This window comes from Lycorma delicatula, chromosome 10, assembly GCF_047948215.1.
Source record: "Lycorma delicatula isolate Av1 chromosome 10, ASM4794821v1, whole genome shotgun sequence".
Taxonomy (NCBI): domain Eukaryota; kingdom Metazoa; phylum Arthropoda; class Insecta; order Hemiptera; family Fulgoridae; genus Lycorma; species Lycorma delicatula.
In genome coordinates, this window is record NC_134464.1 from 75,106,142 (window position 1) to 75,127,801 (window position 21,660).

The window sequence follows — 21,660 nt, forward strand, 5'->3', positions numbered from 1 at the left end:
GTTTTTTATCACCAAAACCACAAATACAATTTTAGATAAATCGTTCGTATCAAGATGTATAAATCATTCGAACGAATGAATCATTCGTGCGCTGCGCGCAGCCGCCCGGCGCACCACCATTGATCTGCTCTGCGCCAATAGCAGCTAAAATAAAAACGTGAGCACATAGGACAGACAAAAAATCCACGTAACATCCTTTTTTATGGGATGGAATGGAAAGAAGAAAGAAACTTCCCGGTCAAGCGTGACATTTTTCACACGCTACAAAATTCATTATTATTCATTGCAGTAACTATTACTGAGCGTCAGCCTGTTGTTGCTGTATAAATGAATGAAGATTTAAAATAAAAAATAAATATTTTATGACGAAATCTATCAATTAATATTATATGGCAATTAATTACATTGCCATAATTTCTTAATATCAATCTATGAACAACAATAACTGCCAAAGTACATATAATCCGTATAAAAGTAGATATTAGGAAAAATAAAAAACAAAAAACAGAGAACAAAAAAATTAATATTAGAAACAAAAAACGTACTCTAAATTACAAGCGACAAACATTTCTACAACTTTGTAGCAATATTCGTATTATAATAAGGATAAAGGACAGTTGAACTCGTGTCACATAAACAGCATACATTTTCTTTAATATAAAGTGACGTAAATTGTTGTTTTGTTATGACAACTGATGCTGTGTATTTTTTCCATCATATTAATAATTATAACGTGACGTTGATATTTATTCTACCCTACCAGCTTCTAAGTGACATTTATTTAAACACTGGAGACGTACTTTCTGTTTATAAATACTATATAATTATTTATTTTTCTCTTCCAGATTTTATATATTTTATTTTATTATTAGCCAGGGAGACCCCCGGGGCCCATGCAAATCTCGGAGCCGACCCAGGGGCTCCTCAGGGCCGTACAGCTCGCCATTCCCTTTCAGTCAGACAGCTCCGCCCCCTGTTCACCCGCAGTCTTCGTTACCCTCATGGTTGTGATAATAATACTGATAAATAACAATTAAAGTATTCAGGCTTTATAGAAACCTGAAAAAGAACATAAGTTACAAAAGATATAGTAGTATAAACCGATAATTTATAAAATATTTGAATAATTTTATTACAAAAATATAATGATTGAAGAATTGAAAACTAGTTATTCTTAACGTACGCGTATTTTTACAAGTATAATATTCATGAAATACAATTACATTAATACTTTATTATTATATATATAATGATCGGTCATCATTAAAACGGTTGAAAAGAAATTCTCGATAAAATTTTTGCAAAATACGGTAATTCTGGTGATATAAATAAGAATAAATTTTAATTTAAATGAAGTATAAATATTAATTAGATAAATAATCAACCATTATATAATATATATATTTTTTTAACAAATGTTGCAGTCCATAAATTAGGAGTGACTCAATTGAACTGCTTAGCTCACTCCAAACTCAGAAGGTAAATAAGTCGTGCTGTTCATTATCCTTAAATCTACTCACTTGTTTATTGTTTAAAATAAATCTTTTAGAACGACTAAACATATATCTATTACTTACATTACCTTCTTTGTTAGTTTAATCAAGCACACTCACGCGCGCTCGCACACACATACAAAGGATTTTTTGTGCAAACAGAATGTAAAATTTATTTATAAAATTAAAAAAATAAATAAATTATTTAAAAGAAAAAAAATAGTTAATTTTAATAAAATAATTATATTCCTGCGTAATAGAGGAATCGTAGTTTCTATATAGAAAAAATTATATTTGTTGTTCACAAAATCAGTCTTATTATTTTTATTTGCTTTATTTTAACTCGCAATGTTTTTTTCAATTTTTCTTTCGTTTGTCCTCAAATTTTGCATCCTTAATTTAACATAATTCCTAATATTGCCGATTGATGAAACTTTGCACAGGTACTAAGATGGGTGACAATACAATATTCCACCATTTCTTTTGCAAACATCCCCCCCATACCGGGGTAAATTTTTAAAATGTATATAAGCGACAAAAAAAGTTTTGTTAGTTTACAATTGTATTTCAATAATCAAAAACTTCACTTTTTCGTTACTTTGTATAGTAAATGTTTGTTTGATATTTTATAAATATATTAGAAATTTCAATATATGATGTTATCTTTTGAAATCCAAATTAACCTAATAATTAAACTCATCCAATTTATGATAATAATTTGATTAAAGTATGACTAAAAAGTATAAACCAAGTTTTTAAACAGTTTTGTAATATTATTATTATAACAACACGTTATGTATACGAAGGGACATCAGTCAACAACTGCTTTTACTAAGAGTAATTATATTCACTGTTTAGTTAGTCTCTTTGGCGAACAGAATAAAAGATCACTCAACAGCTGGATATTTCCAGCATTTTGGTGTCCTTGGTAAACTGATTTGAATATAACGAATGTTTCAAAAAGGAGGCAACCCCTTTGTTTGACGACGTGAATTTATTACAGAAATATTAATATTAATAAAATACTTATACAACAATATTCAAATTACCTTTGATAGCTTTAAAATAGATGTTCAAAATGATTTCCTGTGATCGCGATGCAAGTTCGTACACGTTTCATCACATTTGCAGCCACTTTTCGTAATTTTGCTCAGTAAAGTTTGATAACTCACTTTCAATGTTAGCCTTCAATTCGTCAAATGTATGAGAATTGTTTTTAAAAACTACACTTTTTAAATACCCTGAAAGGAAAACGGTCTCCTGGTGTAAGATCTAGGGATTTTGGCGGTCACAACAATTTTGATATCAAACGATGGCCAAAAAATTGCCGTAACATACCCAGCGTTTCATTAGATCAGTATAACACATTGGATTATCCTGCTAGAACTGGCATTCTTGTTCGTGTAAATCTAACATGACAATAAATGTTTGATTAAGTTGCGATAAACCATACCGTCTACAGATTTGAAAAAAATAAATTCTCTATTACACGACGCCGGCAGATCACACACCAAACACCAATTTTACGTGCGTGTAATGGTCGTTCATGAAACGCGGAAGGCTTTTCAGAGCTCCATATTCGGCAATTTTAGTTGTTAATTAGCCATCCAAGTGAAACCGTGCCTTACTAATGAAATAAACACGATCCAAACTTTTTATACCGTTGTCATCAACAAGACAAAAAAAACCGACGATGTAAACGTTTTCCGTGATCTACTTCTTTCAGTTCTAGAACGATACCGATGGGATTGTAATTTTTTAGTAGCCCTGAAAGCTGTAGATAGTAAAAGCACAGTCTATAAAGCTAACTTTCTAAGATTTTCTGGGTGAGCGAATCAAACGTTCTTTTACATCCTTCAGAACTTTTATTGTTAACAGTGACGGTCGACCTGTGCTTTTCCGATCATGTACACTCCTGTTCTTACGAAATTTACTAATAAAACGCGATATTTTCGACTTATTAGAAACTGAAGAATTGGGAAATTTTATCCGAAAATCGTCTTTCACTGGTTTTTAAGATTTTAACGCGCAATAAGTCTCAATGATAAACACATATTTGTCCTTGGAAAACGACATAGTTAACACATAGAGAAGAATTTATACTGGTTTAGCACTAGCACATAAGAAGAACGTTTCAACTGTTAGAAGATGCAAACCTTCAGTACAGTATTGCCAACTGACACGTAGGGAAAAATAAAATTTACCTATGCGTGACTTCTATCTTTTTAATCAAAGGCTTGACTTCTTTTTGAAACACCCGTTATATTCTGCTCAAAGGATTAGCAGAAAACAATTTCGCTCTTTTTTCTACAGAGTTCTGCAATTCTTGTATACAGTATAACAATATTTAAATCCAACTCTTCAAGTTTGTATTTTTTACACATTGAAAAAGATACAGTCAAAATTTGAACAGTTTCACCTGACACTTCATCGAAATTTAAAAGTTTAACTTGAATTCCTTCCTCCAGACTGAAATATCTTAAAACAATCGGAATAAGTTTTACTTCACTTCTGTTTGAGCTATCCAACGTTATTGTTACATAATTAATGTTTTCCAAAGAACGCAACACATTATCAAATATAAATGGCGAAATAACGTTAACAATAAATGCCTTGGTTTTGGTTCTAGCAGATAAAAATTTTGACTAGTATAACTTTTTAACCAGTTTAGATGTGTAGTCTGATGTTTTGAAACTGAGTTTGTGTCTAGCAATGTGGTATGAAAACGTAGCTTCTTTAGCAGCACACTCCACATCATTGTTATTGTTATTCCCCATCTTGGGCTTTAAAAAAAATCTTTTATGTTTGCTGAAGCAGTAGCATTAATAGCACTTCTATGTTTAGCTTTTTTCATGTGATCTTCAATATCACCTTTCCTTTATGTGCAACAGAAAATTCTCCAGTACATAGTGTGCAATAAACACATTTATTGTAACTGCCATTACACAATTTAAAAAATTTGTATTCTTGTTGCAGGTTAACATTAAACACACATTTTCTTTCGCCCATTGCTAAATGATGAGACAACAAGGAATATAGATAAAATGATCAAAAATGTGTAGACAAGTTACTTCACACACGAAAACTACATAAACATATTGTCCCTGTTGTGTTGCCAAATGACTAAGTAAAGAGTTGTGGCAAAACCGGTAGCCATGCTTCCATCAAAATCAACGTCACTGCTTGCTCCAAGGTCGGCTGAGAGATGCATGGCCATAAGAGAATGTTTAAAACAGTAATGATAAATATGTAGCTCTAAAATTAAAAAAAGTCCTCACCGGTCATAAAATTCTCAAACCTTTGACATTTTTGCAACCCCAAACATTACCCCAGATAGCACTAAAAAGCAGGACTGTCTAGGCTAATCCCGGACATATTTTAAGCCTATTTATATTGCCTATGTGATGAAATTTTTCGTTTCAAAATGTTTCACTTAAATTATGTGAAAAAGCTAATACTGGGATCACATTACAAAACGAAGTTAAATCGGTTTGATGATAAAGTTTAAATAAGGAAATTATATTTTATACTGCTTATTATGTATTATAATTAATAAATAATTATTTTATATTAAAAAAAATGTATATTCATTTATAAAATAATTTTCTGTTACAGTTTATTAAATGCAGATATAGCTGCAGCAACAGTTATAATATCAATGGGAGCCCTACTTGGACGTACAACACCATTACAGTTAATTATAATGGGATTAATTGAATCAATATTATTCTCTGGAAATGAATTCATTCAGCATCATTTAAAGGTAAGAATCTGCTTTTAATATAATTTTTTTTTTTCTAATTAAGGATGATATTTAAAATTATTTTACAATTACAGTAAAAAGGTAATAAGTATTTCATATCACCTCATGTTTATTAATTCATTTGTACACATAATTTCATCCTTTTTTTTATAGTCGCATCAACAATTAAAGTCATTAATGACTTATCAGTGCAATGTAACTGTATCGTTAAATTTGTAGTCTTGAACAAACTCAGGTAGACTACTCCTGAAACCTGTGGTTAATTGAAACCTAACAACCAAGAACACTGGTATCCACAATCTAGTTTTCAAATCTGAACAAAAGTGACTACCATGATGTCCAGGAACATCACAATTAAGTTAGGAATTGAACCTGAGAACTTCGACTTCGAAATCAGCTGATTTATGATGAGAAGTTTACCACTAGACCAACCCAGTGGGTTATATATTTCAGTATTGATTTGACTTTTAACAAATAGAAAACAAATGACAGTTTTTTATTATCAAAAATCATCTTTAACAATTTTATATAAAATAAATTTATAAAACAATAATAATTATTATAAATACTTACAATAAAGGAATCAATAAACTTGTTTATAAGTTTAAAATAGATCTCCTAAACTATTTCGATCTCCATGCAATCAGTAACATCACAGTCTTTCATCCGGAAGATCCTGGGTTTGAATTCCAATCAAATATGGCATATTCTACAAAAAAAGTCCCATTTCATATTCCTATGCAAAAGCTTCAAGTTAATGTGATGAATAATAAATATATAAACCCATCACAGTTGATAAACTTATCCAAAACATGTATAACTATGGATTTGCATTTACAAGATTTTTCTGTGGATTGAAATATATTAGCATTAAAGTCTTTGAAATTGATAATTGTAACTACTCATCTACTCCATCTATTGACCAAATATGCCTCAGAGATGGACGCAGATATTGCGCTCATCTCTGAGCAGTAGGTAATTCGCTCCCGACCAAAGTGACATCTGTCAGGAGATGGAAGTGCTGCCATCTGAACATGCAGGTCTTTTACCCATCAGAGAAGTTTGCCCAAGAAGAACTTGCATTAGGGCAAGAGTCGGAAAGATCTACCTTTACTCTTGCTATACATCGCCGGATATTCCAATAGAGAGGTTTGAAAAGGAGTTGGCTGATATGGCGAGGGATCTCCTTGCACATGAACCTGCACTAATCGTGGGAGATTTTAATGCTTGGTCCATGCATTGGGGACCTGTTAGGACTGACAGTCGTGGAAGAACATTAATGGAAACAGCTACAGCGCTAGACCTTATCTGTCTAAATGCTGGAGATGTTTTTACATTCAGGCAGGGTGCAACAGGATCTGTTGTTGATATAACTTTTGATAATTGACAGGTGTGGGAGGGCTTCTCTGGTAGTGATCATCAGCCGGTCATAACGACAAAGTGGAGGAACAATCTGGTGGAGAAGCCCCTCCTCTGATATTCATTGTTTGGAGCACCAAAAACCTGGAGTCTGGTGCTTTTACACAGGTGCTTGATCTCAGAAGAGTACGCGAAGGGCGCACAGTGGAGGAGAAGGCATCTTGTTTAGTGGATTCAATTGAGGCGGCGTGTGCCAGTCTACCGTAAAGGTATTCCAGAAAGGGGCACCCACCAGTATACTAGTGGACCCCTGAAATCGCGGAAAAGAGGAAGGCCTGCCACAGGGCTAGGAGACGCATGACAAGGGCGTACCTCCCTGCCCTTAGAGACATCCTTACAGACAGATATCGTGAATGCAATAAGGATCTTGTTAGATGCATCCAAGAAGCTAAGAAAAGATCTTGCAAGAAATTAATTTCGGAAGTAATTAGTAGAAGTAATTTCGGAAGTATGGGGCAGGCCTTACAACATACTGGAAAGAAGGGCCTTAAGGCCTAGAGCCCCTGTTACTCAGGATGTAAATGAGATTCGCAATATAATAGATGGGCTCTTTCCTGAAGGAGAGGAGCTTAGGATTGATGAAAGGAGTGAACAGGAGGGCCTCCTCCTTTCACTTTATCTGAACTTTTGGAGGCAGCAATATGATTACCTCCGGCGAAGGTGCCGGGTCCGGACTGGATGCCGAATTTGGTAGTCAAGGTGGCGGGCTGAGCCGAAGGTTTTTTGAGGTTTACAACAGTTGCCTCATGGAAGGCGTATTCCCCGAAATTTGGAAACTCCAGCGGCTGGGGCTTGTAATGAAACCTAGGAGAGATCTGGCGATTCCTTCTTCTTCCTGGCGATGATAGATTCACTGGTCAAGATACAGGAGCATATTCTCCAGAAAAGAATATCTCAGGCAGTCGAGGAGGGGGTGGACTCTCTCTGTTAGTCAGTACGGCTTTCGCAGGGGAAGATCCGCCATCGATGCTGCGGTGGTGTGTGAGGTGGCTGGTAGGGCGGCAAGAGGGGAACGGCGAGGAATTTCTGCCCTTGTCATTCCAGACGCCATAATGCAGGCCTTGGAAGAACAAGAAGTGCCTTTGTATTTGCGACGAATGGTTCGTTCCTACTTATCGGGACACAGGCTTGAATATCGGGTATCAGGAGAAACAGTTCTGCGGAACCTTCATAGAGGAGTGCCCTCAGGGTCGGTACTTGGACCGACTCTGGAATCTGCGTTACAATAGCGTTTTTCAAGTTGCCCTTCCGCAGGATGTAACGATGTTTGGTTATGCCGATAACCTCGCTTTGGTCTTCAAGACGAATGCAAAGAGAGAGGTCATTGACAAAATAAGAGAAAAATACACGATAAAAGAAAGATTTGATGGCGGGGGTGGGACTTAGCTCCAGATAAGACGGAGGTGGTAGCGATCTCCGCGGCTAAGAAGAGACCGATCCTCAAAGTAACATTAGAGGATAGGAGAATAGTGTCGAGGCCGGCAATAAAGCACCTCGTTATGTGGATAGATACCAAGTTATGAATTAGCACACAAACAGTAGAGGCAGCTAATAAGCTAATAAGCCGAGAGGACTGCGAGATTAATAGCCGGCCTCCGACCTAATACTGGTGGACCGACTATACATCAGCGAGAGTGACGTATGCTACAATGCTGTACGTGGCGGAGCTTTGGGCTGATGTAACGAGATTGCAAAATATCGTGGAAGACTAGAGTCGGTTCATAGACGATGTTGTCTGCGAATCATAGCAGCGTATAGAACAGTCTCTAAGGAGGTAGCTGAAGTCCTGGCAGGTGCAATGATGATAGATTTAGTTATTTTGCAGAAGAAGAGACTCTGAGAGCAGAGGCCCCTACCATTAAGAGATAAAAAGCCCACAACATCCCAAGTAACAGAAAAATTAATGTAGACTTGGCAGCAATGGTGGGACCAAGCCACTAAAGGTCAGTGGACCCATCGCCTTATAAGCGACATCGGGAGTTGTTGTAGGAGGACCCATGGTACTGGGATACAGTTTAACACAGTTCCTGGTGGGTCATGGCGGTTTCAGTTCGTATCTGTATAAAAACAGCCTGGACCACACAGATCACTGCCCGGACTGCAATGAGGAAGAGACTCCTGACCACACGCATTTTTCTTGCCTGCAATTTGATTAAGACCACAGGGAGATGTTAAATATGTTAGGCTTGGAAAACATGTTCCATCAGAGAACATGCAAAGTATAATGCTAATAAAGTTAGAAAATGGAAAGTGGTTGAGAGCTATGTTAAGAAAGTGATGGGTAAGGTACATATTTATGAAGAGTCCCGCCAGGAAATGAGACGTCGAAGGGTGCCAGGGTGGATAGGTCTACATCTGAGTGCTTAGGGGTGCTAAATTTAATATCACCGAGTGCTAAATTTAATAACTTAAATTTAGCAAAATGAATGCTAGGTGGGTTCATCTGCTTTATCTTGCCTGAACACAAGAAAATAGATCACTTATTATCATATAATTTCTGCATCATCATGAAAATGACAGAGATAAATTTTAAGACTTCATAATAACCTGAAATCAGACATATGTTCTCTATTTATCCCAAAAAAAATAATAAATAAATAATTATGGACACGTATTGGAACACTGAAACTTACCATCAATATGTAAACCCAAAACCGAATTTTCACCTAGGAAAATTTGACCTTCTTCTGGAATTTAGAGTGAATACTCCACCACCTTCACTTTCTCATAGAACAAGAACTATTACTTCACAATATTCTATGTTTTTTAAAAGATGAAGCGGTACTTGCAATTCACTATGAAAGGAAACAAACATTCTTTTGCATGTTTCCTTCATGTCAATTCTCACCATTCTGTCAATTCCAAAAGCTACAAGAGCTGAAGTGGAATGTTTAGCATCTTCAAACCATCAACTGTTTGGCACCACTTAACAAAGTTTAAAAGGAAGGAAATTCCTTCCTAACCTAAAAGTGAAATGAAAATTGGAAAAAAGTTAAAAAAATAAGCATGAAAATATTATATTTCAGTTCAGTTAGATTTGTAATAAGGAATACTTTCAAAATACTTTAATTTTGTTAGACAGTGTTTTTTCTTCCATTTGTTGTACCACAGGACTCAATATGTCACTTTTCCTCAAAATGGTGGGTTTACAAATTATTAATTAATTTTTTTATTGTGACTTTATGAATCTCTCCACTAGGTAGCAGTACTTGATAGTACTACGTAGTGTACAAAAACTTGATAATGTACTTGAAATAATAAATTTTAAAAGAAAATATACTACAGCTTGTTTTAATAGTAAGAGACAATTTTTTTTACCCATCATTTCATACTTTTATTTAAAAAAAAAAAAGTATTAGTTTACAAGAGATTATAGCTGCTAATAACAAACAAAAAACACGAAAGTAGGAAAGTGTGGCAATAAAGATTTGTTATGTAAGAATTATTTGGCTAAGAAATTCAAAAATTATATATTTGTTTGTTCTAGAAAGGCAACAAATTTTAATAAAAAATCCCTGAGATAACAACCAGTAATTCATAAAAAAAAATAAAAAAATAATCTAACAAAACGCAGATATCCAAAAAATTACAATGAAATTGTAAACCGTACAGTAAGAGTCTTGCAGATATCATTTCTTTTGCTCTAAAAATAAAAATTTGTGTAATATAAATAAAACTGTTTTTAACAAAATGATACTGATATCAAAAAAGGTAAGGAATTACATTTCTATTATCAAAATCTGTTATTAATCTAAAATTTTGTTTAAAAAAAAAATAGATGTTAAATATATGTAATAGACAGAATTTTTAAGCGTTCCATATAACAAGCAAAAAATAGAAAATTTTTTTACAAACTCTTACCTGCCCGATTTCATTTATATGTAATACATACCACATTTACAGAAATAATAAAATTCTTATGATTATTTGTTTAATATATGAAATCAGACCAGTAATTTTTATACGCTTAAACATTGCTTATTATCTATTATTGAATATCTTACTGACTATTACATATATTTAACATGTATTTTTTTTTAAACAAAATTCTAAATCAATAACAGATTAATAACAGAAATGTGGCTTACCTTTTCGATACAGTATAATTTTGTTAAAAACAATTTTATTTATATTACAGAAATCTTTATTTATTGAGTGGAAATGATATCTGTGAGACTTTACCGTAAAGTTTACAATTTCATTGTAATTTTTTTGGATGGTAATTAATAAATTATATCAAAACAATTTATATTTATATTTTAAGTCAACTTGAAATGTACATTTTCACACATAGTAATACTAATATTTAATTTGATCAAACATCAGCATTTGGACTTCATTTGATGCACACAATGGTAAGCTTACAGTTAAATACAAAAATAACTTATGGAAGAAATTATTTTTTTTTATCTTTGAAAATAAATTTTATCATTATTAGTTTTAAAATTAAATTTAAGTCAAAAATGTAATACCAGGTTCACTACAATGAAGAAAGTATATTTGGAAAATAATTTAAATGTGTTTCATGATTGATGAATTATTGATTTTATCATAAATATTCATGCTTTGAGCGATTCTATTTTTGTTGTACCAGTTTATTACAAATCAGGTTAGCTGTGATCTATGGCTTTCAAACACTGATGGGTGAAAATAAATTTGAATATAAAACTTTTTCATTAATAATAAAACTTAATTTAAATCAATCTTAAATAAATGAAAATGTACTTCTACAAATATTTTCATAAGAAATAAATAAAGATAAATTTAAACAAACAAGTACGTCCAAATCATTTCATGATGATAATGTAAATGAAAAAACTTTCATTCTAAAGATTTTTAAAGCACATTTCCATATATTTAAAAAGTGCATCAGTTTTTAAAAATTAATTTTTATAATAATTTTTAAAATAAAATTATTTCTCAACAAAATTTTTAAAACAGACAGTTGAAATTTCGATTTTTGAAATGAGAATTTACGTCATAATAGGAAAACTCAGTCTCAGTCATGTAAATTTCAAATTGTGAAAAAAGGATGATCTATCAAAGATAATGATCAAGGTCTGTTGCACTTTTTAATAATTACATATGATTAATCTCAAAATATGAAGCTATTCTTTGTTTCCTTACAAATGAAAACAATGTAGAAAAGAAGTTAACTGAAAAATTAGGAATTAGTAGTTCAAAACATCAATCGCTGGTTGGTCTGTAACAAATTTAAGACAAGAGTAATTTCAATACGCTTCTTAGGTAGATATGTCATTTTTAATAATAAAAAGTTTTCTCATTAATGAAAAAATCATTTCTATTTCTAATAGAGTACAATTTTTTATAATTTAGTTAAATTTTCATGAGATGATCTATTCAATTTCATTTGCAACAAAGTCAAACCAAACTGTTTCACTATAAAAGCAACTTAATCAGTTACTAAGCTTATCAATATTAAATTTTAATTAGATCTAAGTACACTTTCATCAAAAATATAATGTTACATCCTACGGGTACCCTGAAATGATGAAAAAAAAAATTAGCAATATATTTTTGTATTAAGATAAAATGAATTACTATTCGTAATTCTTAATTCTCAGAAACTATTAAAATTATTATTAATGGACATACCTCTATTTTACCGCATATAGTCAGAATGAAACAATGTTTAATGAAGAGCTACTATATATTTTTTCATATATTATTTGCTATATGATATTTTAATTGCATCACGCTTTGCCTAAATGCACAGTCTTCATTTTCCAATTAACTGTACACAAGTTTTCATTAGCATTATACTTTCATTCCATAAAACAACTTTTTACTTCCTTGTATGAAGTAAAGGAAGTATTGTGATGGTGAAAAATTTCAGTTTCCAGATTTCAACAGAAATATACATTTTGACCATCCCTGAATCCATTTTGACTAGTTTTGGCCTTAATTTTTGTACCTACGTATGTTTGTATATACGTACGTACATATGTATCTCACATTCCTCAAAAACAATTAGCAGTAGAATGTTGAAATTTTGGTTTTAGAACTGTTATAACATCTAGTTGTGCACCTCACCTTTTGATTTCAATCGACTAAACCAAAAATTTCCAAAAAAGCCCAAAATCCAAAAAAAAGGATTTTGGACTTTCTCTTAACTGCAGTAATAAGCCCTCATTGAAAGCTTTTCAACGATATATCATAAGTGGTACTTATTTTCATTGGTTCTGGAGTTATAGCCAAATAAAATTTTAATTAATGAAATATTTAAATCTTCAGGAAGGCACATCGATTCAAATCAGACTTCATCTCCTTTTTTTTAACTTTTTTTTTTTAATTTAAATATATTAATTTATTAAAAATGATTAACCCCTCATTGTAAAAAAATTACGATGAATAAGAATTATTCAATAAAAAAAAAAATCACAAGTTTTTACTGAAATAAAATTTTATGTACTTTTCACTTTAAAAAAATGTGTAAATGTAATTTAATAGGCGCACAAGGAAGTCCACATCAGATTTTTTTCTATAGTTTTCAAAATATACCTTTAATGAAAAGATCATATTTCACACGTTTTATAACACTTTTTATTAAAAATATTAAATATATGATTATAAAAATAAAATATGATATTAAATAAGTAAATTAAATTAGAATTTAATATTATAATATCAATTTACAAAGCAGTTGCTTGCTTACATGAGTACATTTTCAACAATATACTAATGTCTAAAAAAAACATACCATTTTTTTTTATTTTTAAAAAACTACTCCTGACTTTATTTTCTATTTATTTTTATTTTTTTGATTCAAACTCAATAGCAAAGATGTAACATAACTGGTACACTGTTTTGTCCTTTGCATATTGTTAAATTATCCTCAAGTTTTTTTTTTACTTTTCCAGCAGTTATGGTGTATTTACAGTATAACAAGAAGAAAGTATGGAAATCTTGTCAAAAATCATATTTTTTTTATTTCTTCAGACTCAATAGGATTATGAAGCAGCTAAAAATGAAAAAAGGCCATTTTGACTTTTGCTACATCATTAAATTTTTAATTTTGATGCTATTAAAGTTTGGAGTTAGGATCTCAAATGGTTGGGGAAGTAGAAAAGGGGCAGGAATTATATTTCAAGTCTTTTGTGAAGGAAATTTAGCAACACTTGTTATAATTTTTTTTTTTTTTTATTTCTGAATTTACATATCTGTAATTAATAGCTAGCTATATTTAAAATGTGACTAACTTAAATTTTTTTCTCATGACTAGTTAACTGGGTATACCGTACAATTTCAACCTTTTTTTTTCATTTCAGTTTGGAAAATGAATAGTTTCAAAAATTTGGTAAAATATTTCAGTTTCATTCAGTTTTGATATTCATTTTGATTTGAAAATAATTTTACGAAACATTTACCTTTGGTTATAAATTACACTTCAATGTTTTTTAAATGTAACGCTTTTATGATTTTAAAAAAGGTAATATCTAAGAAATCTAAATAAAAACATATTTTTATTTACTATTCAATAATTAAAAAGTTATTTTATAATTTAACAATGACTATCAAATAAACAACAAGATATTAAATTATTTAATTTTTTTTAATAATATGATGTTAATTACTTTTTTATAATTCTGTTTAATAATGTGAGGATGAAAAGGATTGCGTGTGTGTATGTGTGTTTATGTAATATATATATATTAAATTTTAATCTTAGTGACATGCTTTTTATGGTTTTCTCTTTGATGCCAATCTTTTTTTATTTTTATTTTTACTTTTTTTTTTCATTTTATGTCACAGTGAGTTTTGCCAAGTTTAATTAACTCTTCCTCTTTAAAATACATCATACATCTCTTTCTAGTAGCTTTGCTTCTTTACAAGGATAAAAATTTAAAAAACAAATCACACTATCCTCTTGATTTATCATTCATGTAAATACATTACTTATTTTAAAAAAATTATTTATTAAAAGTTAAAACATTTAAGATCATAATTATTTTAAAAAAATAAATTAAAAGGTAGGCAAAGTTAATACACTTTAAATAGTAATATCAACGCTACCTACCTTGTGCTGATAAAATCTCAGTTAAATTATTTACCTTCAAAATATAATTAAAACCAAATTCTTTCAAGTATTATTAATGTTTTCATTTCATTTAAAATGTAGTAATATATTTCCAGTAAAATTTTAATTAACTAATTAACAGAGTAGCAGTATTTAATGTAAATATTTAAGAACATTTCATATATTTATATATGTATATTATTATTTAAAAAATTAATATTCTTGTTAAGAATATTAAAACTAAATGAAAACAATAAACAATTAGCATTAAATTAAATGATTAATAAGTGTAAAGAGTAAAGTAGTGCAGTATAATAAGAAATGGTAGAATATTTTTTGAAAGATTTAAAAGAATTAAAAATTAATGATTAAGGCTTAAAATAGAAACAAATGAGTTGTTACTTTATCAAACAAGAATGTTTCAAGGCGGGACACACCATATCTATTTATTTTTTATACAAATTTAAAGTGAACAACTCCCAACAACATATCATCAACATTTCTGATAATTCTTGATTGTTACACAAAATTCAGTCCAAAAAAAGAACTAAAAAAAACACAGCACTTTAATTAAAGTGCTGTTTGCTTTTTATGTCGTATTTATAATGTTGATACACTTTACAATTACTAATATACATGAGACCAGTACAATTTGCTGTAAACCAAGAATTCAACAATTTAAATAAAAAATGCCTAGTGAAGTGGAATCCTATATTCGTATGAGTTCTTTAAGATGAAACATGCATATGATGAAACATATTTGTTATGTAGCACACAACAAAAAGGAAAAATTGATATTTTAATACACATATTTTATATAATTGACCACAAATTATGAAACATATATTTGAATACTAGACAGTGGATACAGATGTTCTTTGGTAGCTGTGGTTCAATTAACTACTCATTCAGGTGTTTCGTCAGCCTGAATCTACAAGACTTACATCACATTTATATGTCATACATATTATCCTTATAGGTTTGACATAGGGTTTCTTCTTGTTCAGAAATTGAACAGATTGCAAGTCACACATTAGAAATAGAAAAATAAAAAAAAGGGTTTTTGTTTTATTATATTACTCAATCGTTTTCATTTGCGCCATTTTCTTTATTACTCATTTTGTGCCATTGTCTTTATTACATAAACAAATTTAATGTTTTCATGTCTTTGAAACAACATGATATGTGCATTCCAATACAGAACAACATCTAATATGTAATTTCTTATGGTTTTTGACCTGAAAAATCTAATAAAATTGGTCCCAGAATTGTAACTGGCAGCGTCTTCTAGGCGATTACCTGTTGCCTCTGAGTGGTTAAAAAAGGTCTGAAAAAAAAAATATCTTTCTTACATATCACATTTACAGAAATAATATAATTCTTATGATTATTCGTTGTTTAATAACTGAAATCGGGCCAGTAAGAGTTTTTTAACAAATGTTGCCTTTTTTAGCTTATTATATGGAACGCTTAAATGTTTATTATCTATTATTGTATATCTATTGTCTATTACATATATTAAACATGTATTTTTTTTTAAAGAAAATTCTAAATTAATAACAGATTTTGGTAATAGAAATGTAGTAGTGTCTTACCTTTTTTGATATCAGTATAGTTTTGTTAAAAACAGTTTTATTTATATTACAAGAATTTTTGTTTTTTGACCGGAAGAAATGATATCTGCGAGACTCTTACCAAACGGTTTACAATTTCATTGTAATTTTTTTGGATATCACTGCTTTTTGTTACATTATTTTTTTATGAATTACTATTGATATTTTATGAATTAATTATTAACATTTATTGCCTTTCTAGAACAATCAAATTGAATTTCACAGAACTGTAAACATACTTCGTTGGCTTCGCAGTCGACGTACTCTTACCGGGGAAGTTCTAACGAACCTAAATAGATCGGGTACTGTGAACTGTGCTGTCAGTCAGCAAAGGTTTCCTGTGAATTTTAATTTTTAACGTGATCGATTTGCCATTGAAATAATGCCATACAATAGTCATTTTTAGGTGTGTGTAATGGTAATGCTACAGCTGCTGCAGTAGAATATGAAATACGATTTCCGAATCGCAGCATTCTAGATTCTAAAACAATTAGCGCGACTTTTCGCAATCTTCGGTAAATAGGTTCACTACGTAGTACTCGTAGCAGCTACGAACCATCTGTCCAACACGACGTTGTTATTGATGAAATTATTATCGATGCAGATCAGCGCAGTCCAGGCATCAATATACCACGTCATTCCAAGCGAATTGGAGTTTCACCTTCTATGGTTTGGTGGACACTTAAAACAAGTTTTGTCCTTATCATAAACAGCCATGTCAACATCTACACCCAGGAGACGGTTCGTTTCGCTTGGAGTTTTACCACCAGTGGAAAGCAAATCAATAACTCTACAAGTACGTTTTGTTTACAGACGAGGAAAATTTCATTCGAGATGGCGTCAACTTTCGCACGAATCAGCATACATGGGCAGAACTAAATCTAATGGAAAGATGGAAGACAATTTAGCGCCAATTTATAGTGCGACCTTCTTCACAATAAGCTGTTTGGATCGTTCATATTAACTGACCGCTTAAATGCTAAAGTCTATTTGCACTTTTTTCAAGAAGAATTAGCGTAGCTGCTAGATGTTCCTCCAGCGTTGAGACGCAAAGTATATTTTCAGTACGATTGCGCGGCTTCACACTTCTCTTGTACCATTTCCACTCACTCAAATCATCCCTGAAAAATGGATCAGTCGTGAAGGTCCATACTCTTAGCCACCATGATCACTTGATCTAACAACTTTAGATTTTTGCGTCAGAGGATGTATATAAAATATTGTATACAAAAGAAAAAATACATTCTCGTAATTTTTTATCCGCATTATGGATGCGGTTGAGCAAATTAAGGGCAGCCATGAAGAATTAAAAAGAGCAACAAAAGCAGTGCAGAAGCGTGCCAAGAAATTTGGTGAAATTGGCGGGTTTAGTTTTAAACGTTTAGTATAAACCGGTACGTACTGTTACTAAATTAAATTCTAACTTTTCTTTCTTTTACTAAACTTATCTTACACCACTTTTTCAGAATTGAATTCTCTACAAGTTTAACGTGTTTATTACCTATTTAACAAAGCTTTTTGAACGTCAAACATAAAAAACAGGGTTTTTACCCCAATTCATTTTCACCCAAATTTCTCAAAATCTACTCCAATACGGTTCTGGGACCAATATTAATCGATTTTCAGGTCAAAAACCATAAAAAATTATTAACTTTACCGCTTAATTAATGTCCTAAAAATTTCAGTACGATCTCATTTTAGCTGGAATCCGAGCAAAATCTTTCACTAGCCGTAACTGGCAAACGAAACATGTTAGGAGATATATTTACGTGAACTTTTTCTATTATTTTCACGAGTAGAATAGGTTATGAAAGTCCCGAAGTTCTCCCGAAACTCCCGAAGTTATGTATCACGAAGTTCTCCCTAGTATATATATATATATATATATATATATATATATATATATATATACTAGCGGACCCGACAGACGTTGTCCTGACGTGGCATTGTTCTGTAATAAATACACAACACATAAATATAAGTAACTTATTTAAGTTAAAATTAGCAGGAATATGGACGAAATTTCATTAATATGATTATTATCAGTTTGTGATTGTTGTATTATTGTAATGGGTTTATTGATTAATTATGGGTAGTATGGATAATATTCATTTGCACTAAATATTGAGATGTCTGATTAAAACTGAATTAAAAAATCGAAACGTCGTAAAATTAATAATTAGTGTAATTAATAAATTTTCTCCCACATTAGTGCTAATTTTCACTTAAGATCACTCTAAAAAAATACCTCCTACATTTTTTATTTAATAATTTTGAAGTTTCATAACCATTGATAGCTTAATTAATCAGCTAAAAAAATTATAATTTCAATTATATATTTTAAACTATAATTATTATAAATAACTTATATTTCAATTTTATAAATGTTGTAATTTATTTTACAAACTTACTTTTTTTATATTCAAAGAGCCGTTCAATACTTCATAAGTTGCATAGAATCAAACTAGAAATGACAATTTAAATTCATAGGTTAATCTGATTGTTATTGAATGCACGTGTATATATCATTAAAATTCATGTTATATACTCACTTCAATACTGCACCTTACAAATCTGCACAATGTATATTTTTTAATTACACTTTAAAACGTTATTTTAAAGACGCAAGTAACTGATATACGATAAAGCAACAAAATAAAAAAATTCCCTAGAATCCTATAGCAGCACCAACTACCGGGTCTGACTGATATGCCGAAAATTAAAAAAATTTCTAAAACGCGATTGCAGCGCTGCCTACCGGATCCAATTGTGAACGTTAACCATCCCAAGATCAACAACGCAAATAAATAAATAAACTAAAAAAACATTTTCTGTCGGATCAAATTGTGAATCTAAACCATTCTCGAATCAGCTTAATCACATATACATAAATTTTCATCAAAATCAGTCCAGCAGATTAGGAGTAGTTCATTCACATACACACGGACAGAAGAAATGTATATATAAAGAAATATTTTAAGAAAAAAATATTGTTGTTCATCTGAGCTAAATTTTACCGACGTTGGTCAGATTTGCCTTGCTGAAATCTTATAAAGATCCGTGAGTTCTCTTAAATTTAGCTGTTGGTTTTGGGCCACCATTTAAAAGAATTTTTTGAATAGACTTTTTTTAAATGAATCTTCTTTTAAAATGCTCTTTAAAATACTCTGTTAATCAGTCCCAAATGTAATTAATAGTTAATTACAAATTCTGAGAAACATCATCTACTCCTTAAAATTATGACAGAGAAGAATTTCATTAGAAGATACACACAATTAAAACTAACAGTTTGTAACCTAAACTTTACAATAATCGTTCCTTTGCTAAAAAAAAAAAATTTGACGACATATAAATCAATTTTTTTTTTTAATTTCAGAACACTACTTTACGAAAATCTTTTTTTAACTTCCATAAAAGAAGGAGATTTTCAGTTAAATGTGTTTGTACGTTTTTATGTATATTTAAGCTTTACTCTTTACCAAACAGACCAATTATCAAGTTTTTTTATATTTTTAGAGAATATTCCTCTATTGGTCTTACTGAAAGCTTCCAATAAAGCTTATGTCTTGCAAAGATTTTTTTTAGAAAATTATATAAGTGACATAGATGTTTTTCTTTCCTTATAATACTGCTTAGTAATGGATTAATATAGCACAAAAACATAAAAGTTATACTGATAATTCAAATTACTTTAAACTTTAAAAAAATTAATTTGAAAACTTTATTTAAAAAATTAGAAAATCCTATATTCTAGAGGACCTTAGCCTACATTCAGTATCAGTTTCTTTACATCATTTAACTACAACCTTTTACCTATTTTTATCAAAGTTCACTGTTTTTACCTCTGAAATAGCTTTTTGGTGCAGAGGGGGACCTACTCAAATCTTTAAAAAAATAAAACCAATTTCCAAAAATAATACTGCACTTAAAACTAAAAAATAATAGACCATTTAGTTTTAATTTACTGACATCAAAAAGTCAAAATTTAAAGAATAGAAAATTTTATTTTTTTAAGATGATAAATTTCATTTACTTCAGAATCTTATTGTTTATTTTTTGCACAATACCAAATTAAAACTTTTCACAAAAATTACAAGAGTGAACAGACTTGTCACATAGAATAAATCGAAGAACCAGGATAAACTTGTTTATACATGAAGTCGTAAAAAAATTCTTCATTAATGTAAAGGAAGTAAGGTTATCAACTGCTAGCTACAGTATGTGGCTGACTTCTGTGATGCAAGTGGTAGCTTCTTGGTCTTTCATCCGGAGGTGCCAGGTTTGAATCCCTTTCAGACATAGCATTTTCACACACGCTACAAATCATTCATCTCATCCTCTGAAGTAACACCTAACGATGGTCCTGAAGGTAGAAAAATAAAAGCTATAATATGTAACCAACTAGCAGTCTAGTTGTGAACTAGTCATCGCAAATCAGCTGAGTACTAAGATTCAAATCCTAGTAAAGGCAATTACTTTTATATGGATTTAATTGATTGTTGATACGGGTGTTCTTTGGTGGTTGGGTTTCAATTAACCACACATTTCAGGAATTGTTGACCTGAGACTACACCTGTACAAGACTATACTTCATTTACATTCATATATATCATCCTCATTCATGCTATTAAGTAATACCTTACAGTGATAACGGAGACTAAAAAAAAACGCTATAGTATGTGAACCAAAACTTTCTTTTACCAAGAGACATAACTTTATTTATAATTTAAAAAATTAATGAAATACTTAAAAATTCTATAAAACATTATTTTTTTTAAAAACTCAAATTTTATATGCAGGTATAATTTTAATTTTCATAATCATAGAAGAAATTATATTAAAAAACGAAATGATAACCAGGAAATGATATGTAGAATCTGAAATTCCTTTGAAATATCACTCACTGATTAAATAAATTTAAAAAAAGTTAATTTAAAAATATTAATTTGTAAATTGTATTTTCTATAAATTAATTCATGCTACCATAATGAAATTTTAACTGTAAAATACTTTAACTTAGTATAATATAAAAAAATATAAATTATTTTAATTATAAAACACATACATCAATTAGTAAGCGTATGATGCAAATTTATATACAAGTACGTACATGATATTGATTTATGTACATTATACTGATACATATTCTTACCCTACTGCAGTATCATCCAACATATAACAAAAGGTCACAAAGGGGAAACACATACATTTCCAGGATGTTAAGCTTAAACAGGTACATTAACTTGGCTTTGGTTAGATATTTGTAGGGTCGAGGTTAAATACAGGAAACAGATTCCGTAGAGAGATGCAAGCTACAAGCTACTTGTATGCTTG

General features: G+C 30.5%; 1 protein-coding gene across 2 annotated transcripts in view; it reads left to right on the top strand.

Moving 5' to 3' along the window:
- The window catches only part of Rh50 (Rhesus blood group-associated glycoprotein Rh50), a 223,932-nt gene that overhangs the window by 166,663 nt on the left and 35,609 nt on the right, over positions 1-21,660 (top strand). For both annotated transcript variants that reach the window (XM_075376958.1, XM_075376957.1), the window contains exon 4: positions 5,109-5,256. In XM_075376958.1, coding sequence (XP_075233073.1) covers positions 5,109-5,256 — 148 coding nt within the window. The remainder of the gene's footprint in view (positions 1-5,108; positions 5,257-21,660) is intronic.